Raw genomic sequence first — 24,855 nt, 5'->3', positions numbered from 1 at the left:
TGAAATTGTGTCTTCTAGGTTGGTTTCTTTACAAGAAAATATAAACTTCTTCCTCAAGAACAGAATGGAAGGGAAAGCTGGAGCTTTATAAACAGCAAACAAGAGGACACCAGTGACAATGATTAAAAGTTTTTCTACATAGTACATGGATAATATTTTTTTTAATTGAAGGCACCATTTGCAAGAATTGACATGTCATAAATCCTTGCCATAGATATATCCAAGTGAAAAGAAAGATTTCACTTTTCTCAGCTTCCTACAATACAAATCGTAGAATGTTTGAAGAAAAATGGCAAATATAAGCGAGACCACCAAAGATGAAGAAAAACCAGCGAAAACACTATGAAAGAGCTACTACTTGCTAAAACGAATTTTGGCCAGTTGAATCATACTTGAATTAAGAGTGCATAGCTCCACTGCCCAGGGATTCAGCTGAATATAGAAAAAGGAACAACATTATGAACAGGCTTGGGATGCAGCAACCAACAGTACCTTTTTATATGATTAAAAACGCACACCCTTCCCCCCCCCCCGTCTTCATCAGAGCTTAAGTTATCTAATGTACATCTGCATGAAAGGGGACCCTACTAAATTAGATGAATTTGGTCATCTGTACAATCACTGTATGGCCTTTGTCTTTCCCGTATTATCGTGGACTTTTAGGGCTACAAACAAATAGGGCATTTTTCCAGGGCAAACCTGGACCCAAGACGCAACATGAGCACACCTGTTTCACCCTCCTCTATACCCCAGCATATGCATGTGAAATTGATATTTGTGCCACAACACGGCATCTACTTTCTGAAGGTGACAGTGGTTTAGGAGTACAGTGGTACCTCGGGTTACTTTATTCATTCCGGAGGTCCATTCTTAACCTGAAACTGTTCTTAACCTGAAGCACCACTTTAGCTAATGGGGCCTCCTCCTGCTGCTGCACCGCCGCTGCGCAATTTCTGTTCTCATCCTGAAGCAAAGTTCTTAATCCAAGGTACTATTTCTGGGTTAGCGGAGTCTGTAACCTGAAGCGCATGTAACCTGAAGCATATGTAACCCGAGGTACCACTGTAAATCCAAGCTCTGGGCCCTTTCCCTGGTGATGGTGGATGAAATTCAGCACAGGATTTTGAGATGGCCCTGTCCCCAAACTCCCTCATTTCAGGGTTTCTGCTGGCTACCCCTAAAAGGAGAGGTTTCCATCTCTCCAGCATTTCAGAAGCTTGGATAGGTCTGCCCCTTATGAAACTCAAGACTGCAGGATCCTTTGCGAATAGGAGTTTCCATTCACAAGGCAGCTGCCCCAACACCTATGCGGAGCTCACCTTCTGTGAACTGAAGCTGCGTGTGTTCATGGAACAAAACCATCAGAACCAGGAATCTATGATATATATATATTTGAATGTGCAGTCTTTAGATTCCAGTTTGCCAGATTATTTTTTTTTGTAGCTATATCCAATTAGAGCATCCAAATTAAAATTATATTGAAGTAATTCTTCTCCCACTGACTTCTTTGATTGATCAGCAGTCGTATTCCTTCCATTCTATTTATTTTGTTTAAGAGCAGGTTTATATAAGGAAGTCTGAAATTATATTTAGATCAGATTTTGTTGTTCAATATATTTTAATTATCATCTTTTAAAATAGGGTTCGAGACATAGGTGAAACACTGCACTTTAACCCCCAAATCATTGTGCTGTCACAAAGTATACCTCAAAGTTTAAAACAGCATTATACACTCTGAAACATAGCACAAAAGTGATCTGGATCTACATTTTTTACCAATTCAATGACGCACAAATATTTAGAAAGTTGTCATAATTTAACTTACAAACAAGGATAAAAGTGTCGTTATGAAAATAACAATAAAAGTTTGCATACAAATAGGATCTGATACCATGTCAGTTCAAAATGCTCTGCCAGTTAAAAATAACTAAATCCACATATCATTTGTAACTGCTCAGAGTCCAACTTCAATAAATTCACTTTTTTTGTATTTGAAGTATTTGTCAAATTATTCCAGAATACTTAGGAGAAGTAGGAATTACACTAAAATACTTACTTGGCAAGATTAGTTTTGTTGACTCGCCCCCACCTTGAAGATTACTGGTGCAATCATATTCAATAAGAAGAAAATCCTACTGTATTCAAGTGGACTTACTCTCAGGTAAGCATGCACAGGAATGCAGCCAAAAGGTGCAAGTACAGTTATGCTATAACATGTTTACTCAACTGTAATTGGCTCTCATAGGGCCACAATCCAAAAATAAGTATTTTTCTTAATTATTTGCTTTAGGGAGGGACTGAAGATGGCATAAAGTTTAAGAGTCTTCTTAAATGTTTAATGGAACACACTTTTTTCAGCAGTACTGAAATGTGCAGAATGGTTTGCAGAACTGAAACAATGGAAGTCATAAAAAGTAATGGGAAAAGCTAGACTCACTGAGCAAAGCATGGGAGCTTGGATGAAGAATACTACCCAAATCAAATCAAATATCTTTAATACGGTCAATGACCAGGAAACAATTTATAAAATATGACATTAAGAGTAATATTGTGCTAGAAGTAGCGGTAAAAATATGGCCAATTCTCAGAGTTGGTGCTTATATTTATGACCAGGTTTCGAGTTTTAAGTTTTTAAAATTCAATTCAGGAGTCGCTACTGTTTAATATCGTTCCTTCGATGTTTACAGTTTGGACTCCTTTGTAGACATCATTGCTCGTCTTATTCTTGTTGCAATGTAACAGTACTTTGCCACGGACCTGTTGATTTCGGGCTCTTTGTCAGCTAAGAGGTGAAGAATGCTACCCTGCCTAAAGTGTGCTTAGGTGGAGAGGCTTAAATGTTCTGCCTACTGTCACTTTGAAAGAAGCAGAAAAACAGCCACAGAACCCAATTTCCAGGGCCTCTCTCTTCTGGTGAAGGGCACACACAAACCCACATCCTCCCCACGCCTTCCTTATCTGAGTAGCATATTCCTGCAGCCCCTCTCCTCAGTCTCTGAAAAATGTCAATCAAGTATATAAAAATCATTCAGTTTTCCTGCAGAAATAAGTATGTGTTGGGGATTTGCTTCATCCAAGCTTGGGTTTCAATATGCATCAGGCATATCCTATACAACTGAGTTGTTCGATTTAGCAGCAAAATCCATAATTTCTCTTCCTAGATTGTTTCTAAAGACAGCTGCATGATCCTTTTGGATTATCCACTGCATCAACACTCTTGCCATATAGATTAATTAATTGGGGATGTACCCTGGTAATAGGAAGAAAACAGGAAATCCATTACTTCTCTGCGGTATTGCTATGGCATTTTATCTGAGCACTGATTTACACACAGGATAAACTACAGAAAATTTAAAAATCCCCTTCCTATTACAATCTAAACATTTCTCATAAAGTTACTTTCCTAGATTATATGGGTCTTCCTTAGTGCCTGGGAGATTTGTGTATGGAATTAATAAGAATGGGTCATTCATTCAGCAAGCAAGCTTGGTAAAACTGAATTGACTCTGAACTATGTAGCATCACTACTAAATACAGCACAAGTGAAATTTCAAGGACAGAGATTTTGAAGTCTGTCCTTCATGAGAAGTACCGTATTTTTCGCCCCATAAGACGCACCGGCCCATAAGACGCACCTAGATTTTAGGGGGGGAAATAAAGGGGAAAAAAATTATTTCCCCCCCAGGTGCGCTGCGCTACACCAGGAGCTTGGGGCGTGCGGAGCTCAGCGCACCCCAAGCTTCTGCGTGCCGGCAAGGTCTCCGCTAGCGTGGGAGAGCCGGGCGCCTCTCCCAGGGCTAGCGGACCCCTGCGCTAATCCAGAAGCTTGGGGCAAGCTGAGGTCAGCGCGCCCCAAGCTTCTGCGTGCCGGCAAGCAGTCCGCTGCTGCCCCCAGCCTCCCGCACCCGGCAGGAGGTCCCGCTGGGTGCGCGAGGCTTGGGGCGGCAGCGGACTGCTTGCGGGCCCCTAGAAGCTTGGGGCGTGCTGAGCTCAGCGCGCGCCAAGCTTCTGCATCCCGGCAAGCAGTCCGCTGCCGCCCCAAGCCTCCCGCACCCGGCAGGAGGTCCCGCTGGGTGCGCAAGGCTTGGGGCGGCAGCGGACTGCTTGCGCGCCCCTAGAAGCTTGGGGCGTGCTGAGCTCAGCGCGCGCCAAGCTTCTGCATCCCGGCAAGCAGTCCGCTGCCGCCCCAAGCCTCCCGCACCCAGCAGGAGGTCCCGCCGGGTGCGCAAGGCTTGGGGCGGCAGCGGACTGCTTGCGCGCCCCTAGAAGCTTGGGGCGTGCTGAGCTCAGCGCGCGCCAAGCTTCTGCATCCCGGCAAGCAGTCCGCTGCCGCCCCAAGCCTCCCGCACCCGGCAGGAGGTCCCGCTGGGTGCGCAAGGCTTGGGGCGGCAGCGGACTGCTTGCGCGCCCCTAGAAGCTTGGGGCGTGCTGAGCTCAGCGCGCGCCAAGCTTCTGCATCCCGGCAAGCAGTCCGCTGCCGCCCCAAGCCTCCCGCACCCGGCAGGAGGTCCCGCTGGGTGCGCAAGGCTTGGGGCGGCAGCAGACTGCTTGCGCGCCCCTAGAAGCTTGGGGCGTGCTGAGCTCAGCGCGCGCCAAGCTTCTGCATCCCGGCAAGCAGTCCGCTGCCGCCCCAAGCCTCCCGCACCCGGCAGGAGGTCCCGCTGGGTGCGCGAGGCTTGGGGCGGCAGCGGACTGCTTGCGCGCACCTAGAAGCTTGGGGCGTGCTGAGCTCAGCGCGCGCCAAGCTTCTGCATCCCGGCAAGCAGTCCGCTGCCGCCCCAAGCCTCCCGCACCCGGCAGGAGGTCCCGCTGGGTGCGCAAGGCTTGGGGCGGCAGCGGACTGCTTGCGCGCCCCTAGAAGCTTGGGGCGTGCTGAGCTCAGCGCGCGCCAAGCTTCTGCATCCCGGCAAGCAGTCCGCTGCCGCCCCAAGCCTCCCGCACCCGGCAGGAGGTCCCGCTGGGTGCGCGAGGCTTGGGGCGGCAGCGGACTGCTTGCGCGCACCTAGAAGCTTGGGGCGTGCTGAGCTCAGCGCGCCCCAAGCTTCTAGGTGCGGGCAAGCAGTCCGCTGCCGCCCCAAGCCTCGCGCACCCGGTGGGACCTCCTGCCGGGTGCGCGAGGCTTGCAGACACTCGCCGGAAGCAGGGGGAGCCCTCCAGAGGGCTCCCCGTGCTTCGGGCGACAGGCTGCCGCCCCAAGCCTCGCGCACCCGATGGGACCTCCTGCCGGGCGCGCGAGGCTTGCAGGCATTCGCCCCATAAGACGCACCCCGATTTCCCCTTCATTTTTGGAGGGGAAAAGGTGCGTCTTATGGGGCGAAAAATACGGTAAACCAATGTTATCAGCTAGAACTGGACTACAGCATGAATCTCATACTGGTTTCAATGGCCTGCTGAAGGTTTTGCTATGCAATCACAACAGGCACAAGAACAGAATGCAGCAAGGAAGTAAAACCCAACTGCAATTTTGTGACATTTTCTGGCCTACAGGGCTATGCGATTTGCTTAGATATGGCCTAAAGCATTTATTAAAGAGAACAATGTATCATAAAATGATGTTGAAATGTGTCACTCAGCATTAAACTCTAGGCACATATTTCCAATGTGCATAATAAGGGATTAGTTTAATGTTAAGTCTGCACTGCCCAATTCTGGTGCACTGGATACAGGCCTAACATCCACAGAACACAGTCTGTACCCTACAAAAATTCACATGTGGTCAACAATGGCAACATACAGGTGCGAGCTGGTGTGATTCGACTTCTAGTTATTGTGAAAGCTCTCCCCATCCCATGTACAGTTCTAGATAAAGAAGGCAGAGGAAAGGGCACTGAGCAGGGTTCAGCCAGCAGCATCAGGCTGGAGTCAGAAGCAAAGACCCCAGCCAAGGATCCCAATATTACCAATGTCCCAGGAAAAAGGAAAAAGAACTTTGCTTAATGGAATACAGCGGTACCTCGGTTTAAAAGCAGTCCTGTTTACGAATGATTTGGTTTAAGAACTCCCTAAAATTGAAAATAGTGTCCCGGTTTGTGAACTTTACCTCAGTCTAAGAATGGAATCTGAATGGTGGAAGGGCACCGGCAGCAGGAGGCCTCATTAGGGAAAGAGCACCTCGGTTTAAGAATAGTTTTGGTTTAAGAACGGACTTCCGGAAAGGATTAAGCTCGCAAACTGAGGTACCACTGTAGTGGCTAAAGAAAGACTCATGCAGAAGCACAGTGTGGAATTCCAGTATTGCATTCTGTGTGTGCACCTGCAGAGCTACAACAGCATCAGGACTGTACAGAAAATGGAGCAAAAATGCAGGGATTAAGCAAAAAAACAACATGGTTTTTGATAAACTTGGCAATTCTCTAGTTCAGAGTCTTGAACTATAGCATACTAAACTTTAAAAAGCAGAGGAACAGCAGGTATTGATTAATGGACCACTTAGGGCTTACAACAATCAATCATAATCAATCAATCAATCAATTATCGCATATCACTACACTTCACCCTACCGGACACAAACTTCTGATGGCCATTCCATTAACTCTCCATCTATATTCCATGGATAGTTCTTTTCTTCAGGATCTATGGAATTCAAGTTGTCTCTAGTGATGCATTCCTTTCTAGTTCTTGATTGGACTTTTACCTCTTCAACAATGAAAGCTTCAACAAACGGAAAATTGAACTAACACACAAAAACAGAAGATACAATTTTGTAAATATAACAGGACATTCCCCCTCTCCTTATAGGATTGGTGTTACCTTATGCTTTCATTTCATTAAAGAAAAAAGATGGAGTAATAATCTCAAATGACTCCATAGAGTTTATCTGCATCTCCTTAAACATGTAGTTTTAAAAGCAAAAGAACCAAGAAAGGCTGCGTTCCCCCTGCTCTCATGTTTCCTGCCACCGATAACTCCTAAAGAGGACTTGTCTTATCCACTTCAATAAGCTGAAGGAAAGCTCATTCTTTTCCTTTGGATTTAAAGCAGCAATGCATTGCACCAAGCCCCACATTACAGTTCACTTTATCAGCCAGAACTTGTGCCCAAAGACAATGAGCCTTAGCCTGGAGACTCAACACACTGGTCATTAATTTAGAATAGTACTTCATCCCCTGTAACTCTTGAATCCCATTTTCCAAATCTTGGGGTTGGGCAGGGAGAAACCAGCGGTCTTCCGGATGGTGTTGGGCTACAACTCTCATCATCCCAAACCATTTTCCATGCTGGCTGAGGCTGCTGAGAGCCCAAAAAAACATATGGATTCCCAACCCAATTTTTAATGTGATGTTCTTCATTGCTGAGCACTACAGAATGAATCTGGATAAGCACCAAGACTCCAGATCTACTGAACTGGAGGAGTGCTGTGTGTCTGTGTGTTTGTGTATGTAGATATGCACACATGTATGCGCTCTCAAACATGTACATTGAAGCTTTGTGGATAAATTGTGGTGTTTGATACTGGGTTGCCTGCTGCTTGTGTATGTTTGTCCACCTGTGCTCTGCATATAGGTGAAACTAAAAAAAATAAATCCCACCCACAGAACGTAGGGTCTCCACTTGCCCTTAATCTCAGCGAAGTCTCTGTTTAAATACAATAGTGTTTCTGGTTTACCACCCCCACCCCCCTTTTAAAATCAGTTTAGCAGCTTTACACTCTAGTAACTCCTGTATATAAGAACCATATATAACTAAACCACAACAGATGGGTGGAAATAGGCTAATCGGTATTAGTCTGATTGGTGATTTTCAAAAATCAGATAAAAATGGGCTAATCTACTCTGACAGGAGGTTAAGTCTCCTTACCAAGGCACTACTATCTCCTGGAGCATTTACTTCCCATCTTAAAGTTTTGTCTGCTTCATCATGTTATGTTTTAGATACTCTTTCGGGAGGGAGGGGTGATGTATTGTGCACATTTCCATCTTCTGTGCCCTCTGTTGGGCACAGCGATTAAAGAAATCTAATCTAAACAAGTTTGGGTTGCAGAAGTAAACCTTTACCTGGTTTTTCACACTAGCATATCTTTTCAGGTGCTTAACAAACTCCGGACGAGAAGTGTTCCACACAACAATAAGCGCCATGCTTCCATCATTCAATCTAAAAATGGCATAGTTCAGTAAAGTATTGAATTAACACAATTATCTTTGATCTCATTGTTGACTTATACAGAATCATCTATTTTTATTATCAGCGAGGTTACGGGTTATACTTATTTTTCAGAATTAAATAATAACACAATTTTTTAAATAATGGAACTACTTCATTGGCTCCATTACTTCTACCATGTCAATATTTTAAAATTAAAATGCTCAGTCCAAGCTCCTCTACAGTGCTGAATTTCTTTCCTTCTCTCTCATTTGGGGCAGCCTTTAGTAATTGACCTGTTGTGATTTGCTTTGATAACAAAACACCCTTCTGGTAAAATCAGAGGTGGGAACAGGAAAACACTGGGACACTCTTCAGTTCTGTAAACATAATGTTAACCAATAGTTTCTGTTCTAAACTTGGGAGTCTCCTGTATCCGTACAATTTTGTATGTTAAAATACCATTCTAACTTTATTTCTACGTGACCCTTTTTACTTTGTTACTAAATCCAATGCCTGCCGCAAATTCAGCCTAGGCAAAACAGACACTCTACCCAAAATGAAAGGTAGGAGGCACTACAAGAAAGGAAAAGGAAACACATGCTGGATCAATTCCTCAACTGTATGTACAGTGGGAGTGCAATCATATGCAAGTCAGTCCCACTGGTGGCATAAGATGCTGGTGTTGTAACATGTAGTGGCAGCTACTAGCAAGTCAAACCCTTAAGGGCTTCAACTTACTTGACCTGAAGGAAATGCAGTAATTTTGTGGATTGTGGCAAGGATCCTACATTGGCCACATTGAGGAACACTAAAGAGACTGATGAGGACCCAAAGAGTTAATTCTCACAACCAGAGTTTGATATCTACCCTGAGATTGTGAGCTCCAATAGAAAATCTTAAAATTGCTTGTCTTCTGCACCATAAAAATCTTTAAAGTTTTGCAAATACTGCAGTCAAACTATGTCAAAGAATCTCCGATAATAAGATCTGACTGATTTACTGTCATGATGACATTACTGTAGTAACGAATACTGAAAACTGCAAATAAAGAAAAGTACTGAAACAATCAATCAGTCAGATCTAAAGAACTAGATTTCCTATCAACAAGCCCCAGGGAGATTATTACTTGATGACTACCACTTAAGTCAGACTTGTAAACTAATTTAATCACTGTAATTATCCAATGATTATTTCTAGGTGGGTGACCTCAGCTGCCTGCTCCAAAAACTGATTACAATTCCTGAGATTAGGGAGTCAATGGTAGTCCAACTCAACTATCTTCATCCCTCCCCCATGAACCTCAGAGGGTCTAGACTGTTCTTGACACAAGCACACATTCTTGGGAAAGCCAAGGCATTAGAATAAGTTGTCAGAATTTAGAGACATTACTCTAATTCTGTAAATCCTTACTGACCTGGTATTAGGTGCCAAGCCTCTTGGTGCCATTGAGCAGAGGCAAGGGATTGCCATAATGCTCACGTTCAGGAAGTGACCCTGGATTCTGCGCCAGTGATCCCTGCTGTCTAAATATAACACCACACCGTATTACTTCGAGTAAAACCTAATTCTCCTGCTAAGTGATTAAACTTGGAAACTTACCAGATCTAAGTCTCTTTTGCTGCTTTCTAAAAATAAATGCATCAGATAAAATAATTAACGGGCACGGAACGATGTGAAACAAAAAATAAAAACAAGCACAACATGTTTGTGATTTAATTGAAGATTGAACACTCAGCTAGGAAATGCAAATTATTGTTTGAAAGAAAAGTGGGATTTCATTTTGATCTTAAGCACATTATTTCTAAAACAACAGGAATTCTGATTAAAGCTTTCGGGGCGGAGTGTGCTGGTGACAGCTCTGAACTGCTTATAATAAAACCGGAAACAATAATATCTAAGTGAATGGTTAATCATTTTCTTTAAGAAAACATGATTCGCAATAGAATGGTCCCAATCCAACTAATGCTTGTCACATTTAAATTGCATTGAAATCAAACAGTGCTTACATTCATTACAACTTAGCTGAAGTTGGGTTGCAACTGTTATGGGATAAAGTTTGGAATATACAGACTTGTGGCTGTTTGTCTGAGTCTTACTTACTTAACCTCCCCCTGAGCATCTTGTTCCAAAGGTAGAAATGATAATTCACAATATTCTGGTCTAAGGACAGAACAAGATTAGTTATTATATATTATCTTATGTTTATTAGGTGTGCACACAACAAGGTTTAAACAATTACAATTTTTTCTTCACGTTACTATGCTGTAAGGTTTACAATGCAGTCCTATACATATCTATGTCACAGTAAATCCCACTGGTTTTGGAGAACTGAATTTGGAGAGGTTTACTGACACGAAGCTGGGTATGATTGCAGCCCAACAGTAGTTATTAGTCTAGATCAGGAGAACCCAATTTGTGTCCCTCCAGATATTGTGGGACGACAATTTCAGCCACCCGTGACCATCAGCCATGCTGGCTGGGGCTGATGGAAAATGACCCAACCACAGCTGGAAGGCCACTGGTCAGCCACCACTGGTCATTATTATCTACTGATGCTACCCAACTACAATCATTAAACTTTTGCAAACTGGTAATAATATGAAATCATGTGTTTTGGTCCAAATGGTACAACTCTTTTTTTAAAAAACAACAACAAACAAAACTAAACTAAAAACTAACACAAACATAACTTTTTAAAAAAACAAATTCATCGTACTTCAGACTTGCCAGTGTCTTGAGCACAGCAAAATCTTTTCGCTGACTTGATGGCATCCAGCGATGCTTTTCAGCCAAAGCCAGAGCCCTTGATCCAAACCCAAACATTGATGAAAACCCAAAGCGAAGTAGCTTGGTTGGACTACTGAAAGTGCACACGTCCACTGACTGTACATGCCCTGAAATGGTACCATACACATATTATTTCATTTTTCCTCAACTTTCATCACAGGGCTCAAGGTGGCCCACAACCAAATGAGAGTCCTCGGTATTTATCAATTTTAAAAGGCAATTAAAATATCTGCAAAGTCAGGACCCCTATATGCTTTCCTGTCAATATTAAATTCCTAGATGAATGAAAATGTTCTGTTTTCTAACTCCAGAAACTCACTCCAATTAACCCAATAAAGGTGGAAAATCTGTAACCTTCAGCTATAAAGTAGACAGTTTACTTAGAATTCAGGTAAAACAGCACAAACACAAAGCAAACATGTGAACATAACATAATAAACAAAGAGAACATTGATTTAAATGTGCCTTTATTAGACTGAGTTGTCTTTCCCCTTGCAAATAAACATAGCTTAGTTTGAGCAAAAATTGTACTGATTGCGGGCATTTCTACCCTATCTTTCAAACATATTTCTAGGGCAGAAATTACTCCCATACCCACTGTTTCCCAATAAAGTGACAGTCTTATGTATAAGTCAGTAAGAAATTTCTTTTCATAGTTAAATGTTTACCCACCAATTATTCCTGGAACAGACTTTGGCACAAGGCATACAGAGTCTGAAATCACAGACTCAATACAGATTGAGTCTGTGATTTCAGACTCAAAATTCAGAGAGAGAGAATCAGAGAATTGCAGAGTTGGAGGGGACCATGCAAGTCATCTAGTCCAAACCCTACAATGCAGGATTTTTTAGCCCAAAGTGCAGCTCAAACCCACAACCCTGGGATTACGAGTGAGACTGCCTCCAATGCCCTTCTAGCAAGATTAGCAACTGCTACACCCTTTCACAAGAGGATGTGAAACAACAGAACAGTAGTAAGAAATGGGGGCAGGCAGAACACACAAAATAAGAGCATTCCTTAGAGTCCTTTGAGCCATTGTCGCAGTAGGACAATGAGTCAGTGCCACTTAAGTGGGAGACCAAGCTGTGAAAGAAAGAGTATGCAGTTCTCAATAGGCCAAAGGAAGAATGTGAGTGCAAAGTGGACCATTTGTCACAAACTCTCCTTCTAAACAATGGCAAGAAATGTTCAAAGTAATCTTCTCTTCGAAAGGCAGGTGCCGTGCTTAGCAGTAATTATAATGCCTAGAAGTGGTCCTCTCTTTAACTGTAATGCATACTGAAAACAAAGCTATTGTTCGGTTTTATTCCAGAAATTAACAAGTAATGGCATTGTGCATTCATGTTGAGAAAACAATGTCAAGCATCTTACTAAGAAGTGCCACATCGTTACTTGAAACTAATATTACTAAATGTAAAAAGGTTCTGAAATAACTTGAATGCAAATGTTAGTCTTCCTCAACCCACATTCACAAATACAAGAGGACGAAAGAGGTAGAGCTAGTCACATGCTACCAGAGGATATTGTAAACTGCCCTGTGATCTTTGGACAAAGGGTGGTATAGAATTTAATAAAATAAAAATAAAATCATCCTGCCCAGCAGATTGGAAATTAATTCCTTCCACCCTCCTCATGCAAATGCAGTCTTTTCACCTTTGTATATTAGAAGAGTGAGTGCTCCTCCTAATGGAAATTAGCATTTTTTAAAAAAAATCAATTCTTTTCCTAAAGTATTTCAGATATAGGATACTTACCCATTATTATGTGCAGTGTTGCAGTTACTGTGTGTTGTATGCCATTCATAGTATATGCCAAAATATTTGTAGAACCTGTAAATATTCAACAATGTGTCCAAGAATGAAAGCAAAGTGAATAAGATAATTCTACAAATGAGAATATTGCAAAATGAATCCTCTAAGCCAGTGGGGAGCTGAATTCCTTTAGTAAAAGCATTTGCCCAAGTCGATTGATTTCTATAATGTAGGGTTATGGCAGTGTCTCACAACCTGATGTTAAAGAAGCATATAGTTTGAAGCATACAGTGCTACCTCCAGTTACGAACTTAATTTGTTCCAGATGTCCGTTCTTAAGCCGAAACCGTTCTTAACATGAGGAGCACTTTCACTAATGGGGCCTCCCGCTACTGCCATGCCGCTGGCACATGACATGATCCTGGGGCAAAGTTTGCAACTAGGGGCATCTACTTCTGGGTTAGCGGAGCTCGTTACCCGAAGCATTCGTAAGGAGGACGGTACGTATCCCGAGGTTCCACTGTACCTCCTTGTGGAAGACAATTCTTGCCCATTTACTACTCTGGCTTTAATCTAGGACAAGAGTGAGTTCCAACAGCTAACCTGTCTGTTACACAGATCCTAAACATGCACCTGGAAGAGCTCCAGTTGTGTTTTTTTGACATAAGAAGTTATGCTATGTCAAGGTCAAACTACATAAAACCTTTGGATCTTAGCAATCCTTGTGTGAAAGATTCAAAGTCTAATTAAATATTTTGCACTATGCAGCCTCCCTCCATGAAACAAAGGCTCCAGGTAATGTATTCTTTTGATTATTTCTGCAGTCCCGTGATATTATTATTGCACTGATGCTCAACATGTATTTGGTCCTAGCAATAATACTAGCATACAAACAAATAACTGTAACTAAAGGCTACTTATTCCATGGAAATAAAAGATTGGATCTAGGCTAAATTATAATACAATCCTAACATACATGTATACTCATAAGTCACAGTGAGCTCAGCAGGACTTACTCCCAAGGTGACTATGTATAGGGCTGCAGTCCTAGTTGCACTAAGGTCCATTAAAATCAATCTAAAAATTTAATCACAGCTATGTTAAGTTCCACAGATTTCAATGGGAACTAAGCACAACTAACGTATCCTGGATCCAAGCCAATGGATTTCTCATTTCCCAAGTGACAGCACTGTGCAGAGGTAATTAAAAGACTGCTTATTAATGGCAATGTTGCGGCTTCTTAAGTTGTGGTGTTTCCCAACATATTACAAAAGACATATTTTTTAAATGGACAACACTACCAATAAAATGAAACTTCTATTCCAATGCTTCTGTTCCTGCTAACCAAACCTTCTCCTAAAGGGTGCTAAAGTGTGGGAGAAAGGGAAAAAGTACCAGTTCATGTAAAGCCTGACTGATGAAGGTACCAGACAGAAATTGTGGGGGGAAATGTCTTTGGAAGTGCAAGCACTCCTGCAGAACAATTAACTTAATTAACCAGACAACATGAATATTCATAAGTCTGTTAATGTCTCCACCACATCCAAACAGATAAATGTGATGTAATGACTTCCTAGTCAAGCATATCTAAGAATCTCACGAAAGCTGAATCAACACTGTGGTTCTTTGCCCAAAGTATCATGGAAATTGAAAATCTCGTTAACAATATATTATTCTCCACAAATTAATTGGAAGCAGGAAATAACGTAAATCCCAGGGCTATGAGATTTACGGTCAATATATATAAAATTCCTCTGTTTCATAACAATTTCATAACAATTAATCTGCTTTCCCCCAGTCCTTCCAGTTTTCTCCAAATCCCTCTGTACGGTTCCTGAGCTGTAGTTCCCATAGCAACAAACACTATTCCTAAATAGCCAGCAGTACCACCACAGGCTTCCTCCATCCGACTGGTTTTATTTTGACCACAGTATAGTAGCTTGTTATGTTGGTCTAACGAAACCTTTCTTCCGCTTTTTTCTCAAGGAAAACTACAATTTAGCACAATGCTGAAGGACTGTTAACATTCTAGAACTGGGTGTTAGTTTTCTACTCAGAATTGATTTTAATAACCAGCTAAGTTAAAACTCGGGTTTTGTAATTCTGCATAAAACTAACATTCTTATAGCATGAAGCATGTCACTCAAGACTGACTGTAGCATATCCATAATAAAATAAGTAACACTTGAGTTAGATACCAATTTAAATTAGTCACATCAGCTTGCAGTATCTCTCTCAGTTGTAATACCCAAGTTATATTTAATATAGAGAATAGGGCAGGCAATATATCAATATATCATCCAAAACCGGTTTGAAATCCATGTTGCGATATTGGTTTCATAATTTTTGGTTTGTTTGTGTTTGTGTGATGCAAAAATCACAGTGTGGGGAAAACAGTGAAGCCAGCCATTGCCTCTACATCAGGCATCCCCAAACTCGGCCCTCCAGATGTTTTGGGACTACAACTCCCATAATCCCTAGCTAACAGGACCAGTGGTCAGGGATGATGGGAATTGTAGCCCCAAAACATCTGGAGGGCTGAGTTTGGGGATGCCTGCTCTACATTGTTCCATCCTTATTTCAGACACGGTGATATATCAGTATATCACGATGTTTAGCTTGTGATATATCACGATGTTGAAAAACGGGTATCGCCCAGGCAACATCTCTCACTGATTTCCCCTGGGAATCTCTTGTGCTTCCTGAAAGTCTGCTCTGGAATGACATGGCATGAAACATCTTGTACCTACTGGTTGACCAGAGAGGACTTTTCCACTCAGGGCTTCCACCCCCTTTACAATGCATATTCCTCCATGGTAACCCAGCATGGTACATGAAGTCTGCCATGATCCGACCACTACTCAGAAACATAAATGGAGATCAGCAACTTGTCCATGCTCCTATAAACAGTTCTCCACTTAAGAATCAAAGTTGGGTTTACATAGGCCATACTTATGTCTGCGAGGAAAAGATGGGCATCTTCAGAGTGCCATATAAAGAATATGGACTGTGCCAGTAGCAAAAATAAATAATTGGGGTTTTAGAAATAAATCAAACAATAAGTAGAGAACAATATAACAGAACCGAAGACAGTATAAAATCTGAAAGTGATTCTGTCACAATACCATAAAAACTATGTGTACCATTTTTTGTATTCATTGCTTTATATACTCTCACCTGCTGGTATTATTCCAAGAGGAACTTGTGCTCTTACTGGTGCAATTATGTCATCACCATCCCTCCTGGCATCCATCTGGGCTCTAAGCAGAAGACCATGAGCAACTTCATGGGCAGTCCCATCTCCACCAACGCAAACCACCCTGCAGCAAAACAGTGGCAAGTCTGTCTTCATTACAATTTAGTTCAAAAACCATTTAGTTTTAGGCTAAATATAGTGCGAGGCATTACATATGATCAAGCTGAAACAGATTATAATCTTTCTAGGATAGCTTATTGAACTAATATGCTCCAGAACAATTTTCTACATAGCTTTGACTTCTTTTGAGCTTTACAAATATGATAAGTGTGCTGTTCTCATTCCCCACCCCCCTTGTTAATATGTTGTTGGCGTCCGTCTGTCTCGGGAGATAATGGAAGAGTGCACCTTTGGGGGTAAAGTCAAACCGTTTGAGAGTTACAGTGCCTGCTGTCAATATGGGAGAGACTTGTTTCGTTGCAGGTGGGGCTGATGAAGGCATCCGGATTTGCTGCTACAGGTGCACCATGGCGTTTCTGCTCTTTGCACTTCTCCCAGCTGCCATGCAGTCAACGGACAATATCCCACATCAGTCAAACTACACAATGCTATTTATGCAAATGAAGACTATTGATTTCAATAGTTCTATGTGTGACTAAGTTGGATATCATCCAATTTGTACTAGTGTGTGTCCGTAGCATTTATTTAACCATTAAAACGACTTTCATCACATTCCCTTAAACTATTTATTTAACTAATTTCTATGGCAGTGTTCAAAATATAGTACAGTGGTACCTCGGGTTACATACGCTTCAGGTTACAGACTCTGCTAACCCACATATAGTACCTCGGGTTAAGAACTTTGCTTCAGGATGAGAACAGAAATCGTGCAGCAGCAGTGCAGCAGCAGCAGGAGGCCCCATTAGCTAAAGTGGTGCTTCAGGTTAAGAACAGTTTCAGGTTAAGAATGGACCTCCGGAATGAATTAAGTACGTAATCAGAGGTGCCACTGTAACTTCCCCACGGGAGCTTACAGAATAGGAAAAACCATACAAAATAGGAAACACTAATATACCAATAATAGCAGCAGTAAAAATGTCTCTGCTGATCTAGTTGCATCATCCAGCCTTCCCAATAAAAATTGTTTGCATCTTACACATGCAAACAAAATGCAACACAAAGCAAGAGTTATTAACGAAGACACTTCGCTATCTTACCCAAATTTCTGGCATCTGTATCTATTCAAGGCAATACTTTAGAGATTGTAAGCTCACTAGGGGACATTATGGGCAGTCTCACAGCCTATCTTACCTTCGCTGTGTTCATGGCAGAAACAAGATTCAAACCAGGGACAGCCAGATTAGTAGCTTGGTCTCATAGTGGCTGTACCACATGAACTGTCAAATCCCATACCTTTTGCTTGCGGATTTTATTCCACTTCTGCCATTAGCCATATTTGTGTTGCCTTTAACAGCTATGTTAGAGAGTAGCCAGCTTGCTTATAGTGGCCACAGTATGGAACTAAGGCTTCAGAGGCAAGGGCCAAATCCCGACTTACCCATGAAGCTCATTAGGTGCCTCTGAACCAGTCACTGTCATCTCTTAGCCTAACATACTTCACAGAGTTGAGGGAATGAAATGGGGAGTGGGAAAGCCATTTACAATGCCCTGAACTCCTAAAAGGAAGGGGAAGATATAGCTAGACAGCTAGAATTAGAACTATATGCACAGCTATCTTTAATGTTGGCTTGCTGATTCCAAAATTTTGAGCAAGCTTATATGCTTTCTACTCCCAATTCTTTTGCATAGCATCCAGAAGTATAAAAATTAGTGCAAGCTGGTACAGCCTATCTTTAAAAGGCTTCAAGTAGTAATTTATTGAACACCGCTAACTGTTTCAATTAACTGGCTATTTGAAAGAGAAATTTATTTTGTTGTCTTGTTCAAGTTTGAGGGTTTAAGAACATTTATTAAGATTCTAAATTAATTAAAATATTCTAAGAAATAAATAAGAACAATAATGTGCTTAAACTAATAAAACAAACCATAACTCAGAATTGCTTGAATTACATATGATACCCTACACCTGTTTCATCTGGGAAATCTGAAATTAGCCAGCTCAATAGAAAAGCCTGTGGATGCTATGATACAGAGAGCTTCTGTGAACCCAGACTGATTGATTTGGTAGGGAGTCAAATGGTGGCGGGGTGATTCTGGGTGTGCACAGGAATGCCTGCATTGAATAACGGGTTTGTAGCAAAACTCTGAGACATGATGCATGGGATAGAACCCCAAGAATAAAATAAGCTGTGTGCCTACGCCACTGATTACCCTTTCCTTGAATAAGCAGCATCCTTGCAGTAGAAGTAAGCAGTTAAAAGTTAAACTTACCCATGAAATGACGTCAGGTCACATTCCTTAAGTAATTTAAGAGCATGTCCTTCATATTCTGTAACTATGAAATATAATGCACAAACAGACAATTTCAGCAACATTCAGCTTCTCAGTGTAAATTGACAAATCTGTCTTGGAAGTCATAATTCACAATTCAGAGATCTATTCAGTGTGCCCAGGAGACCTTTGGGGGTTTTCACTTAGATTAGGAGATCCTTATGCCATCTACTAAGTTCTCCTGGATATCAAAAGCACATTTGCCACTCAGTATGCCAGAAACACAAATATATTCTAGAGCCCCAGTGGGTAGACAGAACTAATCATTTTTTTTTGTTTCTGGATTGTGATCATGGGCACTATTTCTCCCTTATATTTTGAACAAGAAAAAGTCAGTTACTTGTTTGCAAATTCGTAAACTAGGATTACGTGGATACTCAGTTATATACATTATCTGCTCTTTCCATAGCGATACAATGGTTATGTTGCGATTTATAGTTGTAGATGTTTGAAGTGCAAGCGTCTGCACAAGAATAAACTGGCATCTTCTACTAGATGCAATCATATCACACCACACAGAATTGAATTATCTGAAAACGAAATGGTATTTGCATCAGTAAATGCACATCTCTAACTTGGACAAGTTAATCATGGAAACAACAAAGACCGGAGACCAGTAACGAAAGAATATAACACAGGAGGGTGGCGGTACAAGTATACACCAGAGTCTGTAGCCTCTGGAGAAAAGGAATCTGTCACTCTACATCGCTGTCTCTGTTTGTTGATATCCTACGCAGTACAGCAAATCCGGCAAAGAAAGACTAAACTGGCATAATGCAGATGGCATCAAGCATCATAACCACATTTAGCATTTTCTAGGGCATCTTTGCCAGAAGAGACAGCCCAGCTGCATCCGCTCATCAAAGATTTCTGCTGACTGACATGACACCTCCAGATGGATTTTTTGTGTAAGAATGTGCATTATTATATGCAAGATTACATTAATCTTTCATGCTTGTCTGTCTTTGGTGAGAGTACATTCTCACTCTCCAGTGCTTTTAAATATTGTTGCGCTCACTCGGTGGTTATTTAAAAACAACTCATAAACACATCATTATTTGTATTTTGCCTTAGAGTTAGCCTCCTGCCTGCTTCATTAGGATGGGTAGCAAAGTCCTAAAGCAAAAAACAACAACAAAAACGGTGCAGTACACCATAGCACAGTTTCTCACCTGGGGCTGCAAATGGGAATTTCAGCCACAAAACAGCATAACATGTTGTCTCTACATATGCTAAACCCTTGACCTTTAGTCTTAAAAGGTCAAGAGTGCAAAGTGAAGAGCCCAGAAGCAGCTTTGTAGCACTGTCACTAATGTGTAAATAAGTTTCTCACCCCTTTAAGCTGTAGAGATGGGTAGAAAGAAGGCCCCCCTGCTTATATATATGCCTGCAAAGCTAGAATCATGCCAGAAGCTACAAAGATTTTTTTACGATCCTTGGGAGTCAAGTCTGAAATGCTCTTATAGCTCTACGCATCCCATCTTTAGCATGACTTAACAAGGCTCAGGAATCATGTACTCAAAACATGCTTAGGTATACATTTCCCTGCTTCTTTGGCACCCTCACTGGCCAACATGAAGGGCAAATATGAACCAATAAGCTCGAATGCAAATAGTCAGAAGCCAAGACGAGAGTGAGAGTGAGATTATGTCTGAATCCAGTTTTGCTCTCGCCTTGTTTAGGGCTATGTGTAGACAGAAGTAAGATATCAGAAGCACTGACTTTCTTTTTTCTGCAGTTTTCCCATTAGGGCTGAATCAAAATGGTGGGTGGATTTAACTATGGTTTATCCAAACAAGCCAAGCCCATGCACAATGGCCAGCTTGGATAGGCAATAGCTAAAAACTAAGCAAAGCCTGACCCAGTTTAAACATAATGACAAACCACCATTTACTGAAAACAGGGGCAGGTGCTTTGATTTTCCCCTGTGCCACACCCAAGGAGGAGAGGAGTGGAGGAAACAAGTTGAGGTCTCTTCTCATAGCATTAAACCATAGTTTAGTGTTTCATTCAACTTTAATTTTTTTGAAAGTTGGTTTGAGTAGCAGCAAGAAAAAGCATCTAATAAATGTAATAATAATGGTGCTGATGCACGGCAAAATTTAGCAGCATTGTGTGTAACAGAAGTATGAATTTTCCTAAAATCATTCTTATTTATTGAAGTTATATTCTGCCCTTGCTCCCGAAGGAGCCTGGGACAGCAAACAGATCCACAATTTTAAAACAAAAATGCCTCAGCAAAATCAAAATAAGCAAATATAGCCAAATGCTTAAATTATGCAGGTTGCAGAATTTAGCTTATAGTATGGAGTTTTCATTTTAACGAAGGACCCTCACAAGCCTTACTTTCATCTTAGATTTGTGAAGAAAGGTTTTGCTCACATAAAGACTGAAGGGGTTTTACCACAAAAAAGATTCTGGCAGTCTACTAATTAAAGTCTTCCTGCTCTACTGAAATATATCTCAGCTTTACAGACTGTTCCTCTGATTGGCTGAGCAACATAAACTCTATGAAGGATGAATTAATTTAAAGGTAACAAACTTATTTTTTTAATTAAAAAACCAGTAAGCATGTTTTTTCTTGATGCATGGTTCTGCATAAATTCCTAGTGCACATTTTTATGATTTTACTATTAAAAATAAAATTTCATATATCCATGTGCAATCTGTGTCAGTTGATACACAGCAGAAGAACTTCTTGGTTTGATAAAATTCTATCTGACAAAACCGAAGTACATGTCATTTGCCAAATTAACCTGTAGGAGGAGTGTTAACCACTAACCATAACAATATGCTATGAATAGACTTTACGATAAGATAGTTTGGGATTTAATAATAAAAGGACACAATTCTTCAGCAAGAATAGTGTGAATGCATAAAAACTCTTCCAGATTTCTTCTGCATGTCCTTGTCATGGTATACATTTATCTCCAGAGTACATGTTTCGTACACATACACCAGGCATGTACCAGCAAGCAGTTTTTCAGCTCTGAAAGCACTGTTCACCTGTCTGGAAATGTAGGAGGACCGAGCCAAAAACACTACTGGGCCTGTCAGAACTGAATAATCTATTCAGCATCTAAGCAAGTGGAAGAGCTAGTCCCAGAGATCTCTGGATGGAGCAGTCATGGGGTACCTCTGACCTGTAGGCCTAGTTAGGTCCACCAGGTCTCTGAATTTCACCAGCAAGGCAGCTTCAGGCAAACTGCATCCACCTGCCAATTACTTGATATCATAGGTCAACAGCAGCACAGTGCTAAGATGAGAGATAAGCCCTCTGCCTGCTCTTGGACAGTAAATGGCAGCCTAGGGATCCTCTCTAAAAGGTAGGCAGAGTGAACTTTCTAGCCATTCCTATCTCAGTGCTGGAGCAGAGAGGAAAGGATATGTTCTGTGTGTGTTCGCATACCTACTAGGAGCCAGCATGATGGGTCAGAGTTGCTTACCTGACCTCCTGGCAGGGGAAAGGGCAATGAAGTGGTGAGGTTGGCATGGTGCAAACACACCAATGAAGCCGATTCAGTGGTCCTGCAAGTATATTTGCACCATCTTCCTTGCTTTACCTCTCCCAGGTCTGGTGGAACTGCCTCTGCCACAACACACAGTCTACTACTGTTTGTGCCTGCAAACCCATCTGGGGTGTGTATGAGTGTGACTGCATATGTTGATTTTTATGAGAGAGGAACAGAAAGAAAGTGCTGTGCACCTGATAGAAAGGTGCTTGTGACAATGCGTAGGTGGGGAAATATAAGTGTATAATATAATATTTGATACTACATTGGGGGGCACTCATATTTGGAATGCAACTCTGTATAAGGTTGGACAAGTTCCAACTCCCCACCCGGGATTGAGTAATTGATTGGACTGCTTCCATTCTATCACTGTGCAATCCTATGCATGGCTACCCAGAAGTTTCAATGAGTTCAGTGGGGCTAACTCCCAGTTTGATTGTGTACAGGTTTGTTGTCTTACTCCCTAGAAAGTCTGCCTTTTGCAGGGTTAGAGAATAACATACAGTGGTACCTCGGGTTACATATGCTTGAGGTTACATACGCTTGAGGTTACAGACTCTGCTAACCCAGAAATAGTACCTCGGGTTAAGAACTATGCTTCAGGATGAGAATAGAAATTGTGCTCCGGCGGCGTGGCAGCAGCAGGAAGCCCCATTAGCTAAAGTTAAGCCCCATTAGCTCAGGTTAAGAGCAGTTTCAGGTTAAGAACGGACCTCCGGAATGAATTAAGTACTTAACCAGAGGTACCACTGTATTGTACTAATTTTTTCATTAATTTCCTATAACTTCAGTAACTAATAAACAGGATGGAGAAAGGTATTTAACAAAGCAAGAGCATATGAAAATATTTAACTAAAAGATAAACAAATGACTGCACATAAACACAAAAAAATTCTCGCTAACAAGGAATTTATTTCTTTAAAATCATGTGTGCTAAGTGATGTCATTAAAATAGAAACATTAAATGCAGACTGACCCATTTGCGGAGATGCTACCTCCAAAAATGGATCGAATCATGTTCCCCAAAGCATCTTACCTGTAACGTCAGCCCTGATGTCAGCAAGCTTAAAGAGAGGTGCAACTTGTTCGTGATAAATGCGAGCAGCTTCTTTTCTATGACTATTTGGATTGACAAACACCTTTAATGACTTTGGCCTATTCGGAAAACCTTTTAAAATAAAAAAACACAAGGAAAAAACCACATCAGGGTTTTTAAGGCTAATTCAAACCACTTTGAACACACAGCATTGCGAAAGAATAAAAGCATGGATTGCAAACATTAACACCTGCAGATGAATATGCATCCTGAAAAGGTACAGCAAATTCTGGTTTGTGTCTGTGGACATCTTTTTTTCTTTATTTTTTGCACGAAGCTGCTCATTACTTATATATGCCACCTACGTAATCCTGAAACAACTGGAGCAAGTGACCTGTTTGTGCATCTCTACAGCTAAGAATAACTAGTACAAATGAGTCAGTCACCCTCATCAAGAGCATTATGTGACAGCTATCACGAAAGAGGTTTTAGGTCATGGTTCAAACCTGAAAGAAGGAGGGAGATCAAGTGAGAAGAGAATATTCTCCTGAGCATTTAAAAAAAGGAAGTGCCTGTCAGCAAGGATTTGATAATAGTACCCCTTCACATTTGCTGCGGAGATTCGATACTACAATTTTAAGGATTTACAGATTATGTTTCATGCCACACAGAAGGTGCACAGGTGCAAAAGAAATCTGCCCTTGATTAAAAGGATCAATAAAATAGAGGTATGAGAGTAAGGGAGGGGGATGAAAGCCAAAATACACATTTTGAAACAACATGTCTTGTTGATAATCTTTTATCACTACAGCATTTAAAAATAAATTATCTTGTTAACTTTCACCTACCATACAACATTATTTATCATCGATTCTAATCATGTACACATCAGGTGATAATTCAAAGGATCATTTGTTTAGCAGTTATTTGCCCCTCTCTGATATCCCCATAATTTTCAGTGAAAAAAACACACACCAAAAATAAAACAACAGCTACAATTTTTTTTACAACATTGGCATTATCAGCACCATGCTCTAACCAACTGAGCTATCCAGGACTCTTAACTAAGGACTATGGTTTATCACACAAAAATTAAACGTTGTTTTGGTGCACTGTATTGTTTTATTGGGACTTGAGGCTTGCAGGGGAAATGGACACACTCGGGTATGATCTTCCTGGACAGGCAAAATAATGTCAAGTCTCCAAGCAGAGATCAGGGGTGTCAGGACCAAGGACAGATCGCTCTAGGGCTAGCTAGTTGGAGCTCTCCCTCCTACTGCAACTATAGAGGGATGCTGCCACCCGAAGCCTTATGTAGGCTAACAAGGCCTGTGATACGATGACTATCTACCTGAAGGGGGACTCTGCTTTTCTAAAGGCCTTTCCCTAATTTTGTATCCATTAGCTACTTTGGGGTTAGGGGTGTGCTGCTGGGGTTTTGTCTTCAGGTCCACGTTCTCCGGCAAAGAAAGCTAGAGAGAAGCTACTGAAGATTATTCCCTGGAGCATGTACCTCATCTTCCTCTGAATCTTCTCAAAGTACTGGAGGCCCCTGGGGTTAGGGGCCCTGACATGCTCTCCCCCCGTCCCATCACACTGTGGACCCAGATTTGATGAACATATTGGAGTTTGCTAAACCAGAGTTAACCATAACATCTAAGTGGAGAAACCATGGCTTAACAAACCACATCTTTTCTAAAACTGGTCATGCATAGTGTACACAAGAGGGTGGCAAAAGGACATGCATGGGTACAAGGCTTGTTCTCAGTCTAAGAACCAATGGTTTATGAGTTGGAAGTTGTTATATATGAAACCAGCAAAATGATTTGCAGAAACATCAATAAAACCTTAAAATGATTTCCCAAAGGGTTTGGAAAATTTGCTTCGATATCTCGATTCACCAGGGAATTTGTTTTCTCCTTCCCAAAATATATTATTCAGCAGTCTTATAGAAAACAACTTTATAATCTAATAATGTTAAATAGTTTCAGGTCTCATTACCGGCATATAAGTGCTGTAGCCTTTGGCATCATTAGAGCC

The 24,855-nt window shown here is 41.5% G+C and overlaps 2 protein-coding genes across 2 annotated transcripts in view; one reads left to right on the top strand and one right to left on the bottom strand.

Moving 5' to 3' along the window:
- ITGA4 (integrin subunit alpha 4) overlaps nt 1-1,990 on the top strand; it is a 61,308-nt gene extending 59,318 nt beyond the window's left edge. The window contains exon 28 of the mRNA XM_081206259.1: nt 19-1,990. Within this exon, the coding sequence (XP_081062385.1) occupies nt 19-126 (108 nt within the window). The 3' untranslated portion in view covers nt 127-1,990. The remainder of the gene's footprint in view (nt 1-18) is intronic.
- An 804-nt stretch (nt 1,991-2,794) lies between these two features.
- CERKL (CERK like autophagy regulator) overlaps nt 2,795-24,855 on the bottom strand; it is a 41,704-nt gene continuing 19,643 nt past the window's right edge. The window contains exons 3-13 of the mRNA XM_081174543.1: nt 22,816-22,947; nt 18,208-18,271; nt 15,798-15,940; nt 12,624-12,698; nt 10,799-10,976; nt 10,183-10,242; nt 9,682-9,707; nt 9,497-9,605; nt 7,995-8,091; nt 6,501-6,673; nt 2,795-3,250 (exon numbers count right to left, since the gene is read on the bottom strand). Of these exons, the coding sequence (XP_081030669.1) occupies nt 3,169-3,250; nt 6,501-6,673; nt 7,995-8,091; nt 9,497-9,605; nt 9,682-9,707; nt 10,183-10,242; nt 10,799-10,976; nt 12,624-12,698; nt 15,798-15,940; nt 18,208-18,271; nt 22,816-22,947 (1,139 nt within the window). The 3' untranslated portion in view covers nt 2,795-3,168. The remainder of the gene's footprint in view (nt 3,251-6,500; nt 6,674-7,994; nt 8,092-9,496; nt 9,606-9,681; nt 9,708-10,182; nt 10,243-10,798; nt 10,977-12,623; nt 12,699-15,797; nt 15,941-18,207; nt 18,272-22,815; nt 22,948-24,855) is intronic.

This window comes from Podarcis bocagei, assembly GCF_964188305.1.
Source record: "Podarcis bocagei genome assembly, chromosome: 1".
Lineage (NCBI taxonomy): Eukaryota > Metazoa > Chordata > Lepidosauria > Squamata > Lacertidae > Podarcis > Podarcis bocagei.
The sequence above is the reverse complement of the archived record's forward strand: the minus strand, read 5'-3'. Positions and strand labels throughout refer to the sequence as shown.